At 48.2% G+C, this 16,333-nt stretch overlaps 8 protein-coding genes across 8 annotated transcripts; 4 read left to right on the top strand and 4 right to left on the bottom strand.

Moving 5' to 3' along the window:
• Positions 1–137: 137 nt before the first annotated feature.
• On the top strand, positions 138–1,651 carry F5891DRAFT_1175627 (uncharacterized protein; the record flags this gene model as incomplete). Its single annotated transcript, XM_041365724.1, has 3 exons — positions 138–838; positions 890–1,468; positions 1,616–1,651. The coding sequence occupies exons 1-3, from the start codon at positions 314–316 to the stop codon at positions 1,649–1,651; spliced, it is 1,140 nt and encodes a 379-aa protein (XP_041221006.1). The 5' UTR covers positions 138–313.
• Positions 1,652–2,061: 410 nt separating this feature from the next.
• Positions 2,062–3,484, bottom strand: F5891DRAFT_1058391 (uncharacterized protein). Its single transcript, XM_041362793.1, has one exon. It carries the CDS (start codon positions 3,474–3,476, stop codon positions 2,226–2,228), a length of 1,251 nt encoding a protein of 416 aa, XP_041221005.1. The 5' UTR covers positions 3,477–3,484; the 3' UTR covers positions 2,062–2,225.
• Positions 3,485–5,281: 1,797 nt separating this feature from the next.
• Positions 5,282–6,794, top strand: F5891DRAFT_1251918 (uncharacterized protein; the record flags this gene model as incomplete). The annotated part of the gene is made up of 2 exons (XM_041369904.1): positions 5,282–5,812; positions 5,861–6,794. 2 exons carry the CDS (start codon positions 5,282–5,284, stop codon positions 6,647–6,649), a joined length of 1,320 nt encoding a protein of 439 aa, XP_041221004.1. The 3' UTR covers positions 6,650–6,794.
• A 244-nt stretch (positions 6,795–7,038) lies between these two features.
• Positions 7,039–8,393, bottom strand: F5891DRAFT_1130616 (DUF1768-domain-containing protein; the record flags this gene model as incomplete). Its single annotated transcript, XM_041364552.1, has 8 exons — positions 7,039–7,119; positions 7,175–7,255; positions 7,304–7,584; positions 7,639–7,732; positions 7,785–7,871; positions 7,934–8,065; positions 8,126–8,286; positions 8,372–8,393. 8 exons carry the CDS (start codon positions 8,391–8,393, stop codon positions 7,039–7,041), a joined length of 939 nt encoding a protein of 312 aa, XP_041221003.1.
• Positions 8,394–8,922: 529 nt separating this feature from the next.
• On the top strand, positions 8,923–10,535 carry F5891DRAFT_1058377 (ADP-ribosylation). The gene is made up of 8 exons (XM_041362792.1): positions 8,923–9,363; positions 9,414–9,528; positions 9,585–9,763; positions 9,813–9,834; positions 9,888–9,925; positions 9,978–10,117; positions 10,163–10,199; positions 10,259–10,535. The coding sequence occupies exons 1-8, from the start codon at positions 9,237–9,239 to the stop codon at positions 10,390–10,392; spliced, it is 792 nt and encodes a 263-aa protein (XP_041221002.1). The 5' UTR covers positions 8,923–9,236; the 3' UTR covers positions 10,393–10,535.
• A 623-nt stretch (positions 10,536–11,158) lies between these two features.
• On the top strand, positions 11,159–13,045 carry F5891DRAFT_666350 (ADP-ribosylation). Its single transcript, XM_041372703.1, has 8 exons — positions 11,159–11,434; positions 11,487–11,636; positions 11,692–11,813; positions 11,874–12,016; positions 12,071–12,182; positions 12,232–12,438; positions 12,491–12,665; positions 12,714–13,045. Exons 1-8 carry the CDS (start codon positions 11,276–11,278, stop codon positions 12,816–12,818), a joined length of 1,173 nt encoding a protein of 390 aa, XP_041221001.1. The 5' UTR covers positions 11,159–11,275; the 3' UTR covers positions 12,819–13,045.
• F5891DRAFT_666255 (cytochrome c C1) lies at positions 12,932–14,175 on the bottom strand. Its single transcript, XM_041372702.1, has 6 exons — positions 13,821–14,175; positions 13,721–13,745; positions 13,570–13,669; positions 13,405–13,522; positions 13,254–13,337; positions 12,932–13,190 (listed from the first exon to the last, which is right to left on the bottom strand). The coding sequence occupies exons 2-6, from the start codon at positions 13,734–13,736 to the stop codon at positions 13,182–13,184; spliced, it is 327 nt and encodes a 108-aa protein (XP_041221000.1). The 5' UTR covers positions 13,737–13,745; positions 13,821–14,175; the 3' UTR covers positions 12,932–13,181.
• F5891DRAFT_960135 (uncharacterized protein) lies at positions 14,164–15,190 on the bottom strand (the record flags this gene model as incomplete). The annotated part of the gene is made up of 6 exons (XM_041375702.1): positions 14,164–14,266; positions 14,316–14,344; positions 14,396–14,610; positions 14,665–14,761; positions 14,820–14,857; positions 14,923–15,190. The coding sequence occupies 6 exons, from the start codon at positions 15,188–15,190 to the stop codon at positions 14,164–14,166; spliced, it is 750 nt and encodes a 249-aa protein (XP_041220999.1).
• Positions 15,191–16,333: the final 1,143 nt, after the last annotated feature.

The raw sequence follows: 16,333 nt of genomic DNA, 5'->3' as shown, positions 1-16,333 counted from the left end.
GGTGCCAGCGGTTGGTTGGTTGGTTGACTTCAAAGTCTCGAACCGAGCTGTTGGGAAGAGGACCCTAACCCTAGAACTGGGTTATGCCCGAAATGGGGATCATTAATAAAACTCTGCAGTGGACTACCAAAGCAAAACACAGTTCGAGTGTCCACCAACTCAAAGCGTCCAGACTCCACATCCACAAAAGCGTCGACGGTCCACATTCTTGCGCGTATAAAACACCACCTACTATCCTTCATGGAGTACCTCACCATTTTCCTCTTTCCCTGCTGTTCTCTGTGCTGCTTGCTTTCACTTTTGCCAGTTAATCATGTCAAACTCAGAATCAACTACTGCCACGGGCGTCGATGGATTCGACGGCTCCAGGGCAGACACTCGTAGATACGCCACCTTCATTTCCTATCAAATTGTAGAGGGGATGTCATTCCTGTCTCTCGATGAGGAGGAGGACGATGCAAGCCTTTACACCGATTTCGTATCTGCATGGGAGTTTACTGCTGAGTCCGTGGCATGTCCTGCAAATGCCAAGTCGAGCGACACCGTTCTATCTGAGGCTCAGGAACTCGACAAGAAACATCAAGAGCATCCCGACGGAGTGACGGAGGCCCAGAGAATCGTCCAGGAATACCTACAACGAAGCAAGACAATCGAGGACCAAGTAACTACAAACGTCTGCCCCATCGACACTGTCAAAGAACTTCCCGTTACTCCCAACAACAGGGACTCGACATACACCACCATAACCGACGACGGTCAATCCACAATCGATCTTGAGAAGCGTCCCGAGCCAGAGATTCGTTTGCTTCATCATGACCCGGAAGGCATAGCGCAGGCGGTAAGCACTACTCACACCACATGCTACTTCATACTGATGTCCGTATAGCAGCTTCAGGCATTGGAAATGGTTCAGGCTGGTCACTGCACTCCTGGAACCATAATACATTGTTCACATTCTGGATGCACTGATGTCCTTCGTGATATTGACGCGCTCAAACGTCATTTGCACATCCACAACATTGGCGATATGATCGATGCCATGAGTGTTTTGTCTGCGCACTCCCAAAGGACAAAGGAACCTGGACACTCTTCCACGGAGTCTTCGCCACTTAACAAATCCTCAAGAAAGGTTCGCAATCGGTCCAAATCGTTCATGAACTCGGACGCCACATTGGGTCAGCCGTGCGACATACACTCAAAGCGAAAGGTCCACGCGAGGGACCTTTATTCACCCCCTCGCAGTCGAAAGCCCAGTGCCACTCATATTAAATCGAATGCATCGACACCAAAAACACGTGGGCGACGCAGCCATAGGAGCACCATTCGCAGCGGACTAGAGGAAGCCGGGTATCATGACACCATTGCGATGGTCCTTTCCCGCCCTCCGTCGCCTGTACAGGACGCCCAAGAGGCTTTAGGTTTCGATATGAACCTGCCTGTCAACAAAAGCGGCGTACTTTCCCCTCCTGTGAGCCCGACTTTTAGAGAAAAGGAGTCACCTCGCGCGACGAGCCCCAAACGATTCAGCCCGGTTAGAGCCCTTAGTCCTATCCGAGGCATGTCTTATTTTTTACATTCTTTGTTTTCGGGCAGCTAACGTTTTGATGTCTCGCAGATGGTCTTCGACGAGTCTTTTCATGCGGATGCGTGAATGAGCATAATGAATAGTCCGTGCAATGTAGATTTAGATCTTTCACTCATCTTCAATTGTGTGTACTGTAACATAGTAGCGTACTTTTATTATCGTATTACAAGTGGGTGCCGCTGTGCGGCTCCCAGATTCTTCCTATTCAGACCAGCCAAATACCTGACTTTTCTGATTTGATTCCCTGATCTGTGTTCCGACGTTCTTATTGATTGGAAATGAATTTAGCGAACAGCAGAAACAGAACATCTGCCGAAAGCACAGCGCACAGCAAAAGCTCCCAGATTGAAACTGAGCGTCTCTTTTTCCATATATATACAGCATCATGCTGCACTTCGTTATATACATTCGCCTCCAAAAATGCTCGTTGCGATTGTGCAGGCTGGCTATTGGCTGCGTGTTATATCACTGGCACCTTGAAGAGCAACAAGTTAATTGACACTGCAACCCTGCTTCTCCTGCTACCATGGGGATGCAACTCCATAATCTAGGACGTACATGTAGAACCCTTTCGCAAAATTGAGATTACATAGTTTGTCGTATCAGATAGGTGACAAAGAAATACCGTATTGTGGTGGTATTAGGATGATTTGGCATTTTTCAACGATCGTTGCTCGTCGCTCATCTGTATGTAACCATCGTACGCATCCTTCGCATCCTGCAGAAGGTCTTTCAAAAGTGCCTTGTCATGCTCGTCGAACCCTGACATATCAACATTTTCAGATTGGAAATCGATCATTTCGCCCTCTTTTTTCTTGACCTGAGCCACCACTTGCTCCCTCCACTTCTGCCACACTGGCGTCTCGTTGGGCACCAACTCCAACAGAATGTTCATCGGCTTGATACCCTGAAGAGGCCTTGGTAAATCTTTGCAGAGAACGAAGCATGTGAATGCAGCCATGCTGGTCCGAGTGCTAGCTTCAAAACTAAGCACAGTTAGCTGCCGAAGTCCGATAGTGTCGCAAAACAGTTTCCGTTGTAATTTTTCCTCATCCAGGGACGCAAGGAAGGAGTTGTACGCCCAGGATGCAATTATTGAAGTCAGAAACATGGTCTGACCAATCAGCGATCCCTGGGGGATGAGGAGGAGCTGCAGCAGAAACTGCACCTCAAGGAGCAGCGAGCACAGCCCAATAGCTGTATACTTTGGTTCTCCTTTCAGCTTGAGTAAAAATTTCCCCTTCGTGATTACATTCACATCCTTTTCCTTTCCCTTCAAGATGATGACGTCGTTCTTCATCAAGAGGATCCCGTCTCCTGCAGGGGAACCCTTCGCTGGAGTCTTGACCGTGTCAATATCAAGGTCTCCAGAGCCGATGACAAAACACGTGACACCGCCAGAGATGATTCCGAGGAAGATCATCGCAAAGCAGTACCAGTCTGCAAATAAGGCGGAAAAGATGCATGTACAGATGCTGACCAGGATAGGGAAGCTGGCCAAGACGGCGTGGTGAATGCTCATGGTCTGCACATGAAGGTTGTCATATGTGATTTCAGGGACAGTGACGATAGAGATGCGTGAAATTGTAGCATGTCGTGAGGCAGGAAGAGGAGTTGGCACTACATCCGAGTTATCTGTCCCCTGCGTCAGGAGATGTGCAAGGTGCCCTGTCTGCTGCATGACAGTTCCTGAGTGTGACGCCACGTATTTCGGGCCAGTCTTCCCATCCAGCTTGAATGCAACAACTGGAGGATGATTGGAGCCAGGAAAAAGACCACTCCAAAATCTTGACCTGGATATCCTGCCAAACTCCTTGGCTATAATGTAGCTGCCGGGGGAGTTGTACCAGCCAAGCCATCTACGCCCCTTATACAGGTGCACAGTAGCCATGGCAGTGATAGCTTCCTCACCACCGAAGAAACCGGCAACAGCAGAAGCATTGAGATTGAATTTTTTAGAACTAGCAATTGGCGAAAGCACTGGCAATGGAGGCATTTAAGACAAGTCAGTAGTTTTGAGTTTGTTATGGGTTGTCCGTCGTTATATACCAAGACTTACCTGCAGGCAGCTCCATCACATGTTCTAGAACTGGGAGGATAAAGATAACCATTTCTGACAGTTTGTGATAGTTAGCGCTCTGAATCCTTATCACATCCGAGTAGTGCGGGACGCCTCCTCGTGATGGATGTACCAGCCTTGAAATACATCTTGACAGAACTTCGCAAAGAAGAATGATCATGTAGCGTTTGACTTTGCAGCTTCGTCCATCGCAAATGGATTGAGGTCAGACACACAGTGGTTGGGCTGGGAGCTGGGTAGCTCAGTTCGAACGTTGATGAGTTCAAATTTGCCGCTGGGTGGGCAAGAAAATTCGACATGATGGGACGAATATTATGATGTAAATGTGGTAAAAGTCCAGTGGGAGTGGACTCGTGATTCGGTCGGATGCGAATGTTTGTCCTTGCTTGTTTGCATCCGGGGAAGAGCGATACTTCGATATATCAACGATATATGTTCTTTAACGTTGTGCTGGTCAATTCCTTCAGCATCTACGTCTTTGTTGTTGTTGTTGTTGTTTGAGTCGCGCCTCGATTTTGAAACGTCCGACAATATTGCTGGCAGTGGGGGAGAAAGACAATGGGAGGAAGAACCGGGCAAGCTTTCGGCACATCGCTCAGCTGGACATGTGATGCCGGTTCCTGAGCGCTGCCAGTGAGCGCTCGGCCAGAAGGAACCAACGCCTTTGAAATGGAAGCACACATCTAGAAGAGGAAACGACAGTTCACTGGCATAATTCGATGATCGAGTGCCACTTTGCCCATGTAGACTATGGGTGAGTCCTACTATAGCGATTGGAGTCGCCGGTTAAATAGGCGCAGAGGAGGAGTTGCATTTGTACAAGAGGTTGTTGTCACGAGGCTCGAGCCTGGGTTCTAGCGCCTGGTGAGTTATCAGCGTCTCCGCAATGTTTACATTTCCTATCGAACTCAAGCTATAAATGTTATCATATCTTAGTTACATCTGAGACTGCGAGTCCAGAGTTCTGCCAAGTTTTGCCACTCCTTTCACGTGAGTTTCGCTTCTGACGCTGTGGCGGAGCTTAATACTAAGTAAATGTTCTGCAACCAAGAACACGTCGCATGATCAGAGGAGAAGTGAACGCAAAGCGAAGGAAGGTAAATAAACTCGCTGGTTTCCATGCCCTTCTATACAGAGCGCCTCGCGGCCTTAATCGATGATGAAGTCTTCCAGGTTGCAACATGACAGGATCCGTTAATGGTACGGGCCACACATTTCAATCAGATATACTCGTCCCTGCTGAGTCTATTCCGATCGTAATACTATCGCCATCTTGAAGGCATGTGAGAACCTCTGGACCACCGGAAAAGCTGTTTCAATTTCTAATTGGACCTTCCACCGTACAGCCAGGGCTTGGTTTGTACTCCTCAGAAGCCGGCCCTGAGGCCTTGAGGTGCGCCTTAACCCTAGAGCTGGGCTATACCCGAAATGGGAATCATTGAAACTTTGCGGAGTGTCCGACCACCAACTTAGAGCGTCCACATCCACAAAAGCGTCGACGGTCCACATTCTTACGCGTATAAAACATCACCTATTATCCCTCATGGAGTACCTCACCATCCTTCTCTTTCCCTGCTTTTCTCTGTGCTGTCTGCTTTCATTTTTACCGGTTAATCATGTCAAACTCAGAATCAACTACTGCCACGGGCGTTGATGGATTCGATAACTCCAAGGCAGACATTCGTAGATACGCCATGCTTATCCCCGATCAAATTGTAGAGGGGTCGTCCATGTCTCTCGGCGAGGAGGATGCCGACGACGATGGAAGCCTTCTCACCGGCTTCGTATCTGCATGGGAGTCTACTACTGGACCCGTGGCATGTGCTGCAGATCCCAAGCCAAGCGATAGCATTCTATCCGAGGCTGAGGAACTCGACGAGAAACATCAAAAGCAAACCGACGGAGTAACAGAGGCTCAGAGAATCGTCCAGGAATACCTACAACGAAGCAAGACAATCGAGGACCAAGGGACTATAAACGTCTGCTCCCTCAACACTGCAAAAAAACTTCCCGCTACTCCTAAAAACAGGGATTCGACATGCACACATACCGTAACTGACGACGGACGATTCATGATCGATCTTGAGAAGCGTCCCGAGCCAGAGGTTCGTCTGCTTCATCATGACCCGGAAGGCGTAGCGCAGGCAGTAAGCACTACTCACACCCCATGCTACTCCGTACTGATGCCTGTATAGCAGCTTCAGGGATTGGAAATGGTCCAGACCGGCCACTACACTCCTGGAGCCATGATTCGCTGTGAACGTCCTGGATGCACCAATGTCCTTCGCGATCTTGAAGCGCTCAAATGTCATTTGCACATCCACAACATTGGCGACATGACCGATGCCATCAGTATTGTGTATGGGCACTGCCAAAGGGCAAAGGAACTTGGACACTCTTCCGAGTCTTCGCCACTCAATAAATTCTCGAGAAAGGTTCGCGATCGGTCCAGATCGATCATGGACTTGGACGCCCCATCGGGCGGCTCGTGCGACTCAACGCGAAAGGTCTATGCGAAGGACCCTTGTTCTTCTTCTCGCAGTCGAAAGGCTGGTGCCGTTGATGCACCGCACACGCGAACGAAGCTGCCTGATACATTGACACCACAAACACGTGGACGACGCAGCAATAGGAGCACCATTCGCGGCGGACTCGATGAGGCCGTGTACCATGACACCATTGCGATGGTTCTTTCTCACCCTCCGTCGCCTATACAAGGCGCCCGAGAGGCTTTGGGTTCCGATATGAACCTGGCTGTCAACAAAAGCGGCGTGCTTTCACCTTCTGTCAGTCCGACTTTGAGAGAAAAGGAGTTACCTCGTGCAACGAGCCCCAAACGATTCAGCCCAGGTAGAGCCCTCAGTCCCATCCGAGGCATGTCTTATTTCTGCATTCTTTTTGTTCAGGCAACTAACATTTTGATGTCTCGCAGATGGTCTTCGACGATGCTTTCATTCGGATGCTTGAATGAGCACAATGAATAGTCTATAGATTTAGTTCTTTAACCCATCTTCAACTGTTTGTACTATAAGATATTTTCTATTATCGTGTTGCAAGTGCGTGCCGCTGTGTGGCCCCCAGACTCTAAATACCTGATTCAATTCATCGATCTGCTGTATTCCGGTATTAATGTTCTTATTGATTAGAAATGAATTTGGCGAACAGAAGAAACAGAGCAACATCTACCAAGGGTAGTTGTTCGTCGCTGATGCTCAAATTGACCCTGAGGAGATCGACACCTGGCTTTATGGAAGGGCGGTAATTAGGTGGACGCAGACATATTGAGACGGTAATAGATAGCAAATATGGGCTCGCACACGACGCAGTATAATCTTACAGTACCAATTATCCAAACGGGAAGATTTTTTCAAATCTAGGTTGCCTTTCCAGCTTGCACAGCGCAAGTCCTTGAACAATAAGGATGTTTGCCGTACTTTGGTTTGCTGCGACAATGCTAAAGAATGTCTCGGTCAGAAACGACAGACCGCTGGCCAGAGATGCATACTAACGTTGCACATGGTCGCTGCTTGCGAAGCGCATGTCCTACCACAGTAAGGATGGTGCTGATATTTCGGTTTCTGCTGGCAAAACTACAAAAAAGTTAGAGAAGCGCGAAGCCAAGGACAGCATCAACGAACCTCGCATAGCCCAGCGTCCTGAGGAGATGCTGACTGCGGGCTGATCGCCATGCCTGCGGGAACAATGGAGAGACGCTGCGGCGCTTGGAATTGATGTTGAGGTAGTACTGTTGAGGGTGGGCCGATTCCCATGCCCGTGGAAACAACGGAGCGGCGTTGCGATGATTGGATTGAAGGTTGGGGAGATGCTACTGCCACAACCAGCGACGTCAGGTCTTGCAACGAAAATCGGGACGTGTCACGCCTGGCAGGGGGCACCCTGTTTGGTTTGTCATCGTATCCTTCACGTTGGCTAGTAATTAAATATTTCCGTTATTTCGTGGATGAGTACTTACGAAGCTCATCCCGCACTCTCTCAAGTGCTTTTCCCAGTTCGTTGCGTCCAGAGCCATCAGCACCTATCCCCCAAAAGAAGTCCTTTGGGGAGTTCTATACACGAGATCAGAGATCAGAAGAAATACTCATAATCACCTAGTTTTACCTCAACTAGTTCAGCATTACCAGTGCCAAGAAGCAATGCCTTTAGATCTGTATGCTGAGTGAACTTGAGTCGAAGTGTGGCTTCCATCTGTAGGTCAGAACAAATGTAGCCCCCGTCAGGTACTGACAGCCAGTAAACTTCCGAGTTACCTTCTCAACATTTACTTGTCTCCAGTCAGATCGAACCCATTTCTGGTGACGATGAGCTTCGTCGAACACGGCACTTGGCCTGTCCCCACACTTGCGAATGTGCTCCGCGATAGCTGGCTGGGAGTCCAAAAACTGTTCCATCGCATCCAAGAGTGTCAGAAAGATATCAGAGAATCAATATCTTTGACAAACTTTGAAAGACTGGAAGAGATGCTCGCTAGTTGGGTATCTCTTCCCAGCGTAGACAACGTCGTGTGGCGAGAAATTCGTGAATTCGTAGTAAGGTTCATGTTTGTTATAAAATAAAATGCGTTCCCTTCTTTGAAAGGGTGCTACTGATGAGCCCACAGGTTCTGGCGGAGCGGTCAGCGGAGGATAGTAAGCTTCTGATTCTCCGTCGTCTTGCACACCAGGAGAAGGCAGCTTCAAGCTTGGTACGTGCCCAGAGCAGCTTCAACATCACGATAATGTGGACAATCAAGGTACTTACTTCGATGGCACTGAGTAGTATTGGGTAGCGGGTCGAGCCCGACGCGCCGCAGGTGTTGACTGTGGCGTATCTGAAGGAGAATTGACACCAACTCGGAATATGCTAGCAAGTTTCATGATCATGCGGTTGTCAAGCATTCCAAGCAGGACAACAGCAATAGCGACAGTGACAGCGAGGATTGCGTATAGTATTTTGGTAAATTTTGATGGGCAATCGAGTGAAAAGTCTAGTTAGAAACCGAAACAGCTTTCCTGGCCTAAAGGTTCTTATAGGCCTTCAAGAAGGCGATACGATCGGAACAGATTCGGCAGGGACGAGTATTTCGGAAGGAAGTGTCTGGCCCGTGGTCGGTGGATCCTATCATGTGTTCAAATCTGGGAGAGTTCGTCATCGATTAAGGCCGCGAGGCCCTCTGCATGGAGGGGGCATGGAAAGCAGTGAGCTTATTAAGCAACTTCATGTTATTTGCTTTCCTTTTCTGTTCCTTTTTCGGACTCGCCTTGCATTCACTTCTCCTCATGTTCTTGTCGTGGCTGCAGGGCATTTGCAGCATGGATACAATCTTTGAGATTGGGCAGTGATTGTAATCCGCCTTTGTTACGTCTTCTTCGGTTGCACTCATCAATGCACTTCGCATCGATTTCATCGACACGAGGTTCCTCATCGTGCAAGTGGACAGGCCTGATAAATTCGTTATGGCCAATGGTGCTATGCGGATAGCATGCAGGGTGCACCTCAACCGCATTGAAATATCAAGATCATATTTTATGGACGTGTGGCCAGGGCTTGGTTGTCTATCTGACTTTGCTATCTATGTCAACTTCGTCATTTGAATCCTTAAACTTGGACGAGTTCTCTTTGGAGAACCCTGTCAACTGCTCCGCAGGCCGGCGCAGCCGCTTGGTGTGTTTGAGTCGTGATAGTGCTCACTTCGCCGAAGGTGGCTTCATCCTTCTCAGCAGTCGGCGCTAGCTAATTCTGCTCTTTCAGTGGAAGACCTTTTCAACAAGGGATGGCGACATGGCAAGAAAGTCAGGCCACATATACAAGGAATCTTTAAGATCCTCTGGCCCGACAGCAATCTTGAGCCATATCTACAGTACAGGTGCTGACAAACGCTCGATGTGGAAATAGTGCGCGCTGATCATGGCTGCATGATAGGAAGCAGGTGCAGGCCCACGTAAGAGCTCGGAACGAGGCAGGGAACGAGAAGTTGCTCTTCCATGGTACAAACAGGGCATGTCTCCTGGGAGAGACGTCGAGGAACATTCTGCTATGTGGCCTCAAAGAGTGCTATCTTTGTTCTATCTTACGGTCATCTTTTGATATCAAGAAATGCGGTAAGGCTTTTCTCGATCACTTTACTATGCACTGTCTAATACTGCATAGGCACGAAGAACGCTTTCAAGAGGTGAGAATACACATTTGGAATCTAGTGTGCCGTTCTGACAGTTGGTATCGTAGGTTTGGGCATGGAATATATACCTCTGCTTGCTCATCTAGTCTGTTCATCTTCCTTCATTACATCGGTGCACCTGCTAAACTGCAGCAAAGAGGCTGACGATTATTCATGCAACTTGTCACAAGATGCACGCCTCCGCACCTTGCTAGTCAATCGTGTTGTAGTCGGGAGGCCATACAGACGGTACAGGAATGCACCTAACCTCGTAAAACCTCCCGATGGTTTCGATTCCGTGAGTTCCTCATCGTTTGATAATCATCTACTCACATCTTCGCAGATTACTGGTGAGATTGGCTGGGACCTGAACTATGAGGGCGAGTTTAAATTGATTGTTCATCTGTGGATTTTTACTTACCTTTCATATTTGACCCAGAAACCGTATGCTACACAAATGACGCTGTGCGTCCTGCATATCTCGTCGTATATGGACATAAACCCAAAAATTCGCCCAAGCCAAGCTTTAAGACCCTGATGTCAACGATATTCAAGACACCGTTAGTCTCATGAAACCAACGTTTGAATTTAGCCTCACATCCATGATAAGCATGGGGACGCTCGAGAGGCACTGTTTAATTATTTATTCGAAGCAGCCATCTACTTTTTGTATAATCAACATTTTGCCGCAGAATGATGAAAATTTGTGCAGCGAAGCGTGGATTCAGACTTGATGTGGCTGTGCTATTACATAGTCCTTTCGCTTCCACCACCCATTCAGGTTGCCCCGCAGAACCGCTGACGTCGTGTCCTCACACTTAAGAGTTCGCGAGTGATAAAAGAAATTTCTTTTATCATGAGTTGAATATTAAATACCACATGAGCGGCGACTAAACACCTCTCGGGCCTACATATAACAAGACACGCTTACTTGGAGCATATCTCGGCATCGGTCGTGCGGTAAACGTCATTCCGGCAACTGTTTCAATAATGGTCTGGACCTAAAAGCCTGATATCCATCGATATACTATGTGGTTGTACTTATATGGTACTCTAGAGGAAAATGCGCGAACTGTGCACGGTGCACCCTGCGGCAAATCGTGCATCCAATCGATACGACTGTCATATCACTACCCAGCCTCGCATCATCCTGCTCGCTCGGATCACGAGATCTCCGTGCTAATATGCAGTGTCTTTGATTCCAAGGCTGCACAGAGTCCATGGTGCCTCTTTTCCCTCGCGGAGAACACGCGCCAAACGCGTTTCATCGAAGAGCGATTGGCCCCTCTCCATGATGGTCTGCGTGTCAGCTATAAATTGTTGTTTGCTTCGAACATCACAGATCACAACTCATCCAAAGACTCAAAGCTCCTGGAGAGCCTGATTCACCGAGTATCTAGCCCATATTCTAGTATCGTCTTGCTTAAGACAAGCCTAGTATCCCTAAACCAGCAAGATGGCAACGATCCCACCCATGCATGCTGCACTTTCTGTGCTCGGCACTATGGCTGGCCAGTACATCGCCTCACAGGGACAAGCACCTCAAACTAAACAGCCTGTGCCCGCTAATGTGTCTACCCAGTTCACCGGAACTGCGACTCTCGCAATATGTGACGTATGTAATTCGAATAAGGTCTTTGCTTCTCAAAAGCCAACGCCGTTTACAGATTTGTAAAGTCCGTCCCAAGTACTTCGATGGACAGAAGACGCACTCGTACTGCGGGAAGACCTGCGCGACTGCAGGACAAACCAAGCATGTTCCCAAGAGCAAACCTAAACGAAACAAGACCAGCAAAGCCACTCGCAGATTGTGCGACGTACGATGATTGATACTCATTTAAAGATAAAGTCAACTGACATGTGTCACTGCAGCATTGTCACAAGCAACCCAAGTACAATGATGGCACGACGACCCATTCGTACTGCGGCAAAACCTGCGCACAAAAGGCGAAGGCTGCAGGAACGTCGGCTGCACAACCTACACAACCAACCAAGTCCGTTCAATCATTCTTCCATCGGGTGTTGACAGTACTTACTACCGTTTCTCGATGCAGTCCGACAGCCAATGGTTGTTTGTTATGCGGCAAGGCGGTCAAGGGCAAGGGTCACTTCTGCAGTCAGGCGTGCACCTCGAGGGCTGAGATGAATGCCCCAGGGCTCATAGAAGTCCCACAAGGACACGATACGTTCAAGAGCGGTAAGTAGCACTCGCATGTTAGTGCGAGCGATCGATAACGTTTATGTGCTGTAGTCGCTGACCAATTTAAGGCATCGTGGAGACATCAAACTCCATGCCCGACAGTTCGGAGGGTGCACAAAGTGATCTCATCGCCAGCCTCCATTGCTAAATACGAGGCATATCGGTCAGTCTTCGTTCACGTAGATGCTGATGTTTTGGCTGACACGGAGCAGTGCTGCTGTCGAGAGTCGCGGCAACTTTGTTGCAGCTGGGCGTTCGGCAGGGAACGAGAACCGTCGCTGGCACGGAACGACCAGGGAATGCAATCTGGGCGATAATGGCAACTGCACGTTGTGCCCATCTCAGACATGTTCTCTGTGCTGCATTCTCAAGACGTCTTACAACCTGAATCTCTTCGGCAAGAAGACTGGCTGGGGCCGGTATGTGACCCTTTATAACTAATCAATCATGGTATCTTGACGCGTATGTCAGGTTTGGTCACGGCATCTATACTTCGTCGACGTCATCGAAATCGAACGACTACTCCACGAATGTTAATCCATCGATGTTGAAGGCAATATTGCTAAACAAAGTGGTTGTTGGCAAAGGCCATAAGATGACCCAAGACAACACATCACTGACCGCACCTCCAACTGGTTATGACTCCGTATGTGCCCTGCCTCTTGCCTTTTGTACTTGCTCTCAACTAGTCTAGGTCCTCGCGGAGGTGGTGAGTGGAGGATCATTGAATTATGATGAGCTTGTATGTTACACGAATGACGCCATCCGCCCGTCTTATATGGTTATGTATGATGCATGAGAGGAATAGCACTTTCGGCCCCTCTGCAGACAATGTGTAATCATTTATCTATTTTTTTCAACCTCGTGTTCAATAGAAACACGTAGACTTGCGCTGGAATATCATAGTGTTACGCACCGTGTATCTTTGCATGTCATCGCTAATAGGCTGATCAGTCCACTTATCCTATGGTGTATGGAGGCAACTTGACATATCGCCGACTACCAACAAGCAAGAGAAAAAAGTATATCGTTGTATGAGCGGGGGTAAAGGATGCGAGGAGATGCGAACAAGGGTGGCCGTCTAGTATACTAAGACCTGATGCAAAGCCGTACTATATCTGTAGTCTGTATGAGGAATGGGATGTCCGTGGTGGATATAAAATTAGGCGGTCTGGAGCGGGAACAAATCGTTGGCATTGGATCTCACAGCTATTCTTGAGGAAAAATGACGTACCGCTTCCTTCAAGTATGTAATGAGGTCATTCCTGTCCTTCTCCTTCTTGAGACCAACGAAAGCCATAGTGGTTCCTGGGATGTACTGTGAAAAAATTCAAAGCGCATCAGTCTGCGATGATGCACAGAAGCAATCTGCGCCTGCAACAAACCTTTTTGGGGTTCTCAAGGTAAGCGAAAAGAGTGTCCTCTCCCCAAATAACACCCTTCTTCACGTTGGCCGCCGTGTACGAGAAACCTTCTACGGAGCCAGTCTTGCGACCGAAAAGACTGGGAGACGCTTAGCGAGGGTTAAGAGCAGTAACAAATGCACTTACCCATGCAAGTTAGGGCCAACCTTGTTGGGCTCGCCAGCACCGGCGGTGTGGCACAAAGCACAACTTCTCTTGAAGATAGCAGCACCCTTACCAGCGTCACCTTAAACAGAGTCGCTGAGCCTCCGCCCTGCAGCAAAAACTATGAGCATACCTGGAGCGTAAGGCATTGTGAAAGTCTATGAGGTGAAGAAAGAGAAAAGGATTAATACACAAGAGCCTGGAAGGCGAGATGGTGATGGACCAGCGGATACTTTTGGTATGGCAACTTTTTCGCTTCAAAAATGATTTGAGCCCGATCGAGCCGAAAAGTCGCCGGTTTTTCCCGTTACTACACTGGCCAATCAATATCGTGCTATTTCGGAGACGGAACGGAAGCATAGTCGTCACTGCTCCAGCGCCAGCTCCAGTGGCAAATTGAATGAATCACAACATAATATATATGCTACACACTGTCACGTATCTACCAGAGCCCCATATAATAATACAGCAGTCACTATTGTTCATGAGACTCTAGAGCGTAACTAGTTATGGCGGTAATGCGGAAATGGTCTCGAGGGCGGTGTTCAAAGTTACTCGCTAGAGTTATGGTGGTGCCTATATAGCGGCTGCAACTCGGATAACCATCGGATGGCGAATACTGCGAGCCGATTGCCAAACAAGCCAGGTAATCACAAGCATTCCAAAGGTCAAGGTGAGGCTATTGAACGTGGTCAGTTAACAATCCAAGATGATCTCGACATACGCACATCTGAACAACTGCAAGGGCTGAAATTGCCTATCAGTTTACGTATATCCCTTACGCGACAGCTTACTAACCAAAGAGCACTTGCAATTGACCACAATACACAACTCCATTGCATGATCCACTCATGAACAAGCGAGGGAACGACTTGTTGAACAGACCTGCTCCGGCAACCCAGAATATCCATGTCACAAGCACCCAGACTGCTTGTGTACCTATAGACGCAATTGGGCGTCTGGACCACAAGGGATCGAGGAAGAACAAAGTGTATGTGCCTGAGGTCACCGTTGTCCAACAGGCTGAAAACCTATTTGACTGCATGCTCAATCCCATATTACCTCAGATCGCGAAACAAACGCACAAGAGAAAGCGTACACCACTGCGAGTAATGGGATCAGGTGCATTGTTGTTGAAGCGAAATTGCAACAACAACCAAGTGGCATCTGCGACCTGATATAACAAAGAGGTCATGCATGTTTCTGTACGAAAGTTGGATCATTATTCTCACCTCTGCCAAGCTAACAGCCAGCAAGAATACATACACGACTAGGCAATGCAAGGTCAAGGTGCGTCAACAACGAGGCAGCAATAGGTGAGGATAAAATACTAACGTGGGCCATACTGCTGAACTCGCGCTCCAGATATCTTATTGATCGACCTTGGGTGCCGCTTTGAATGCCGATACAGAAGGTAGAGTGGACAAAAGTATATTAAAGCAAGCATGGGCGTCACCGCAGCTATGACGCTTGAGATAGCACTTGTATATATTTTCGAGCTGCTGACATCGGGGGCACTAGAAACTGTCGGAGAGCTTTGTAGTGCGAAAGAGCCACAGACGAGAGCACCAAGGATACAGATTGATGAGGCAAAGGGAAGCATTTCGACCAGCTAGACGCGTGACATTGGTATTCAGCTAGCCAAAGAACGGACTCGACATACCGAAATTGTTTGTTTACGACTGAGTGTAGGTTTTTTTACAGCCGGTGAAGCAGCTGCTGAAGTCCACCTGAATGGCCACTCTGGCAGAGGGAAGAAGACAAGGAGCGATGTAGCCTTGAGCCGACGAGCCCTCATCGTCCACTTGCAAGGGTGTTGCGGAAGAAGCATAGACATGCTGACGGTGCATGCAGAAAACGTGTTTCTCGTGATACAGTAAAAAGCACTTCTTGAGGATACGAATGTGCCACGAGACACACGTAGTAGACACGAGCAAGGTGACCTTTTGGCAATCTTTTAATGCACGTCTGGACTCGGAGCTCCGTGACTTGATTAACTGTATGCTGGGGAAACAACCTACGAGAAGAGGTTTAAAGCTTCAAATTATGGCCAGCATGCCTGTAAACACCTAGACCTGCGCATTCGTACTGATGATCCAGTCATCAAGACATGTTAGTCCCCCTTGTAAGTAGTGCTCACCGGAATATGCAGACTCCAAACCATCGGCAGGTGTGAGAGAGTCTTCATACTGTTACCTTAGCCGAAAACCAAATATGTACAACATAATTTCAAACACCGCAACTTTGAGACTCTACACACCAAGCCGACTGGCAAAACTTGTAGTGGCGCGAGGTTTGTATGTATTTGTCCCACCGAAAAAGCCTTCCGAGCGCGCTGACATATCCCAAAAGAAATGGGAGCAATCGAATATTATTGTCAAAAATCTTTAGCGTGACGTGCCTTTAGTGACATGATGGATAATCCCTTTCTGAGACTTAACATCTTCTAAGTCACGTATCTTGATGTCATCGCCAGCTGGCCGGTTCGAAGTACCGAGCTTTGCAGAAATGAAACGCATTGCAGAAATGAAACTGGGTCTTACTCCTTGTACTTGGCAACTCCAGTCCGCTCACAACCAGCTTGAGAACAAAGATGTCTTCACCATCTCACCCACCAGCTCAGGAAAGACTCTTACCTTCTGGATTCCCCTGTTATTCAACAATGGTGGAATAACAGCTTCTTCATTCACGTCGTCTTCTTCGCGCATCATTCCTCCAATGTCGTCACCTCCAAATTCTCCAAGGT

The sequence above is a fragment of the Suillus fuscotomentosus genome, assembly GCF_016647785.1.
Source record: "Suillus fuscotomentosus strain FC203 chromosome Unknown F5891scaffold_66, whole genome shotgun sequence".
In the NCBI taxonomy this organism is placed as follows: Eukaryota; Fungi; Basidiomycota; class Agaricomycetes; order Boletales; family Suillaceae; genus Suillus; species Suillus fuscotomentosus.
Note: the sequence above shows the minus strand (reverse complement) of the source record. Positions and strands in the feature narration are given on the sequence as shown.

What these genes read in the sequence shown, in the direction of transcription:
- F5891DRAFT_1058391 (XM_041362793.1), bottom strand. Translation starts at nt 3,476, where the DNA reads ATGGCTACTGTGCACCTGTATAAGGGGCGTAGATGGCTTGGCTGGTAC.
- F5891DRAFT_1058377 (XM_041362792.1), top strand. Translation starts at nt 9,237, where the DNA reads ATGTCAACTTCGTCATTTGAATCCTTAAACTTGGACGAGTTCTCTTTG. An exon ending in ACGAAGAACGCTTTCAAGAG is followed by an intron (nt 9,835 to 9,887) that starts GTGAGAATACAC and finishes TTGGTATCGTAG; the next exon opens with GTTTGGGCATGGAATATATA. An exon ending in CTGGGACCTGAACTATGAGG is followed by an intron (nt 10,200 to 10,258) that starts GCGAGTTTAAAT and finishes TATTTGACCCAG; the next exon opens with AAACCGTATGCTACACAAAT.
- F5891DRAFT_666350 (XM_041372703.1), top strand. Translation starts at nt 11,276, where the DNA reads ATGGCAACGATCCCACCCATGCATGCTGCACTTTCTGTGCTCGGCACT. An exon ending in CCACTCGCAGATTGTGCGAC is followed by an intron (nt 11,637 to 11,691) that starts GTACGATGATTG and finishes GTGTCACTGCAG; the next exon opens with CATTGTCACAAGCAACCCAA. An exon ending in ACACGATACGTTCAAGAGCG is followed by an intron (nt 12,017 to 12,070) that starts GTAAGTAGCACT and finishes TATGTGCTGTAG; the next exon opens with TCGCTGACCAATTTAAGGCA.
- F5891DRAFT_666255 (XM_041372702.1), bottom strand. An exon ending in GTTGGCCCTAACTTGCATGG is followed by an intron (nt 13,523 to 13,569) that starts GTAAGTGCATTT and finishes AGCGTCTCCCAG; the next exon opens with TCTTTTCGGTCGCAAGACTG. An exon ending in ACCTTGAGAACCCCAAAAAG is followed by an intron (nt 13,338 to 13,404) that starts GTTTGTTGCAGG and finishes ATTTTTTCACAG; the next exon opens with TACATCCCAGGAACCACTAT.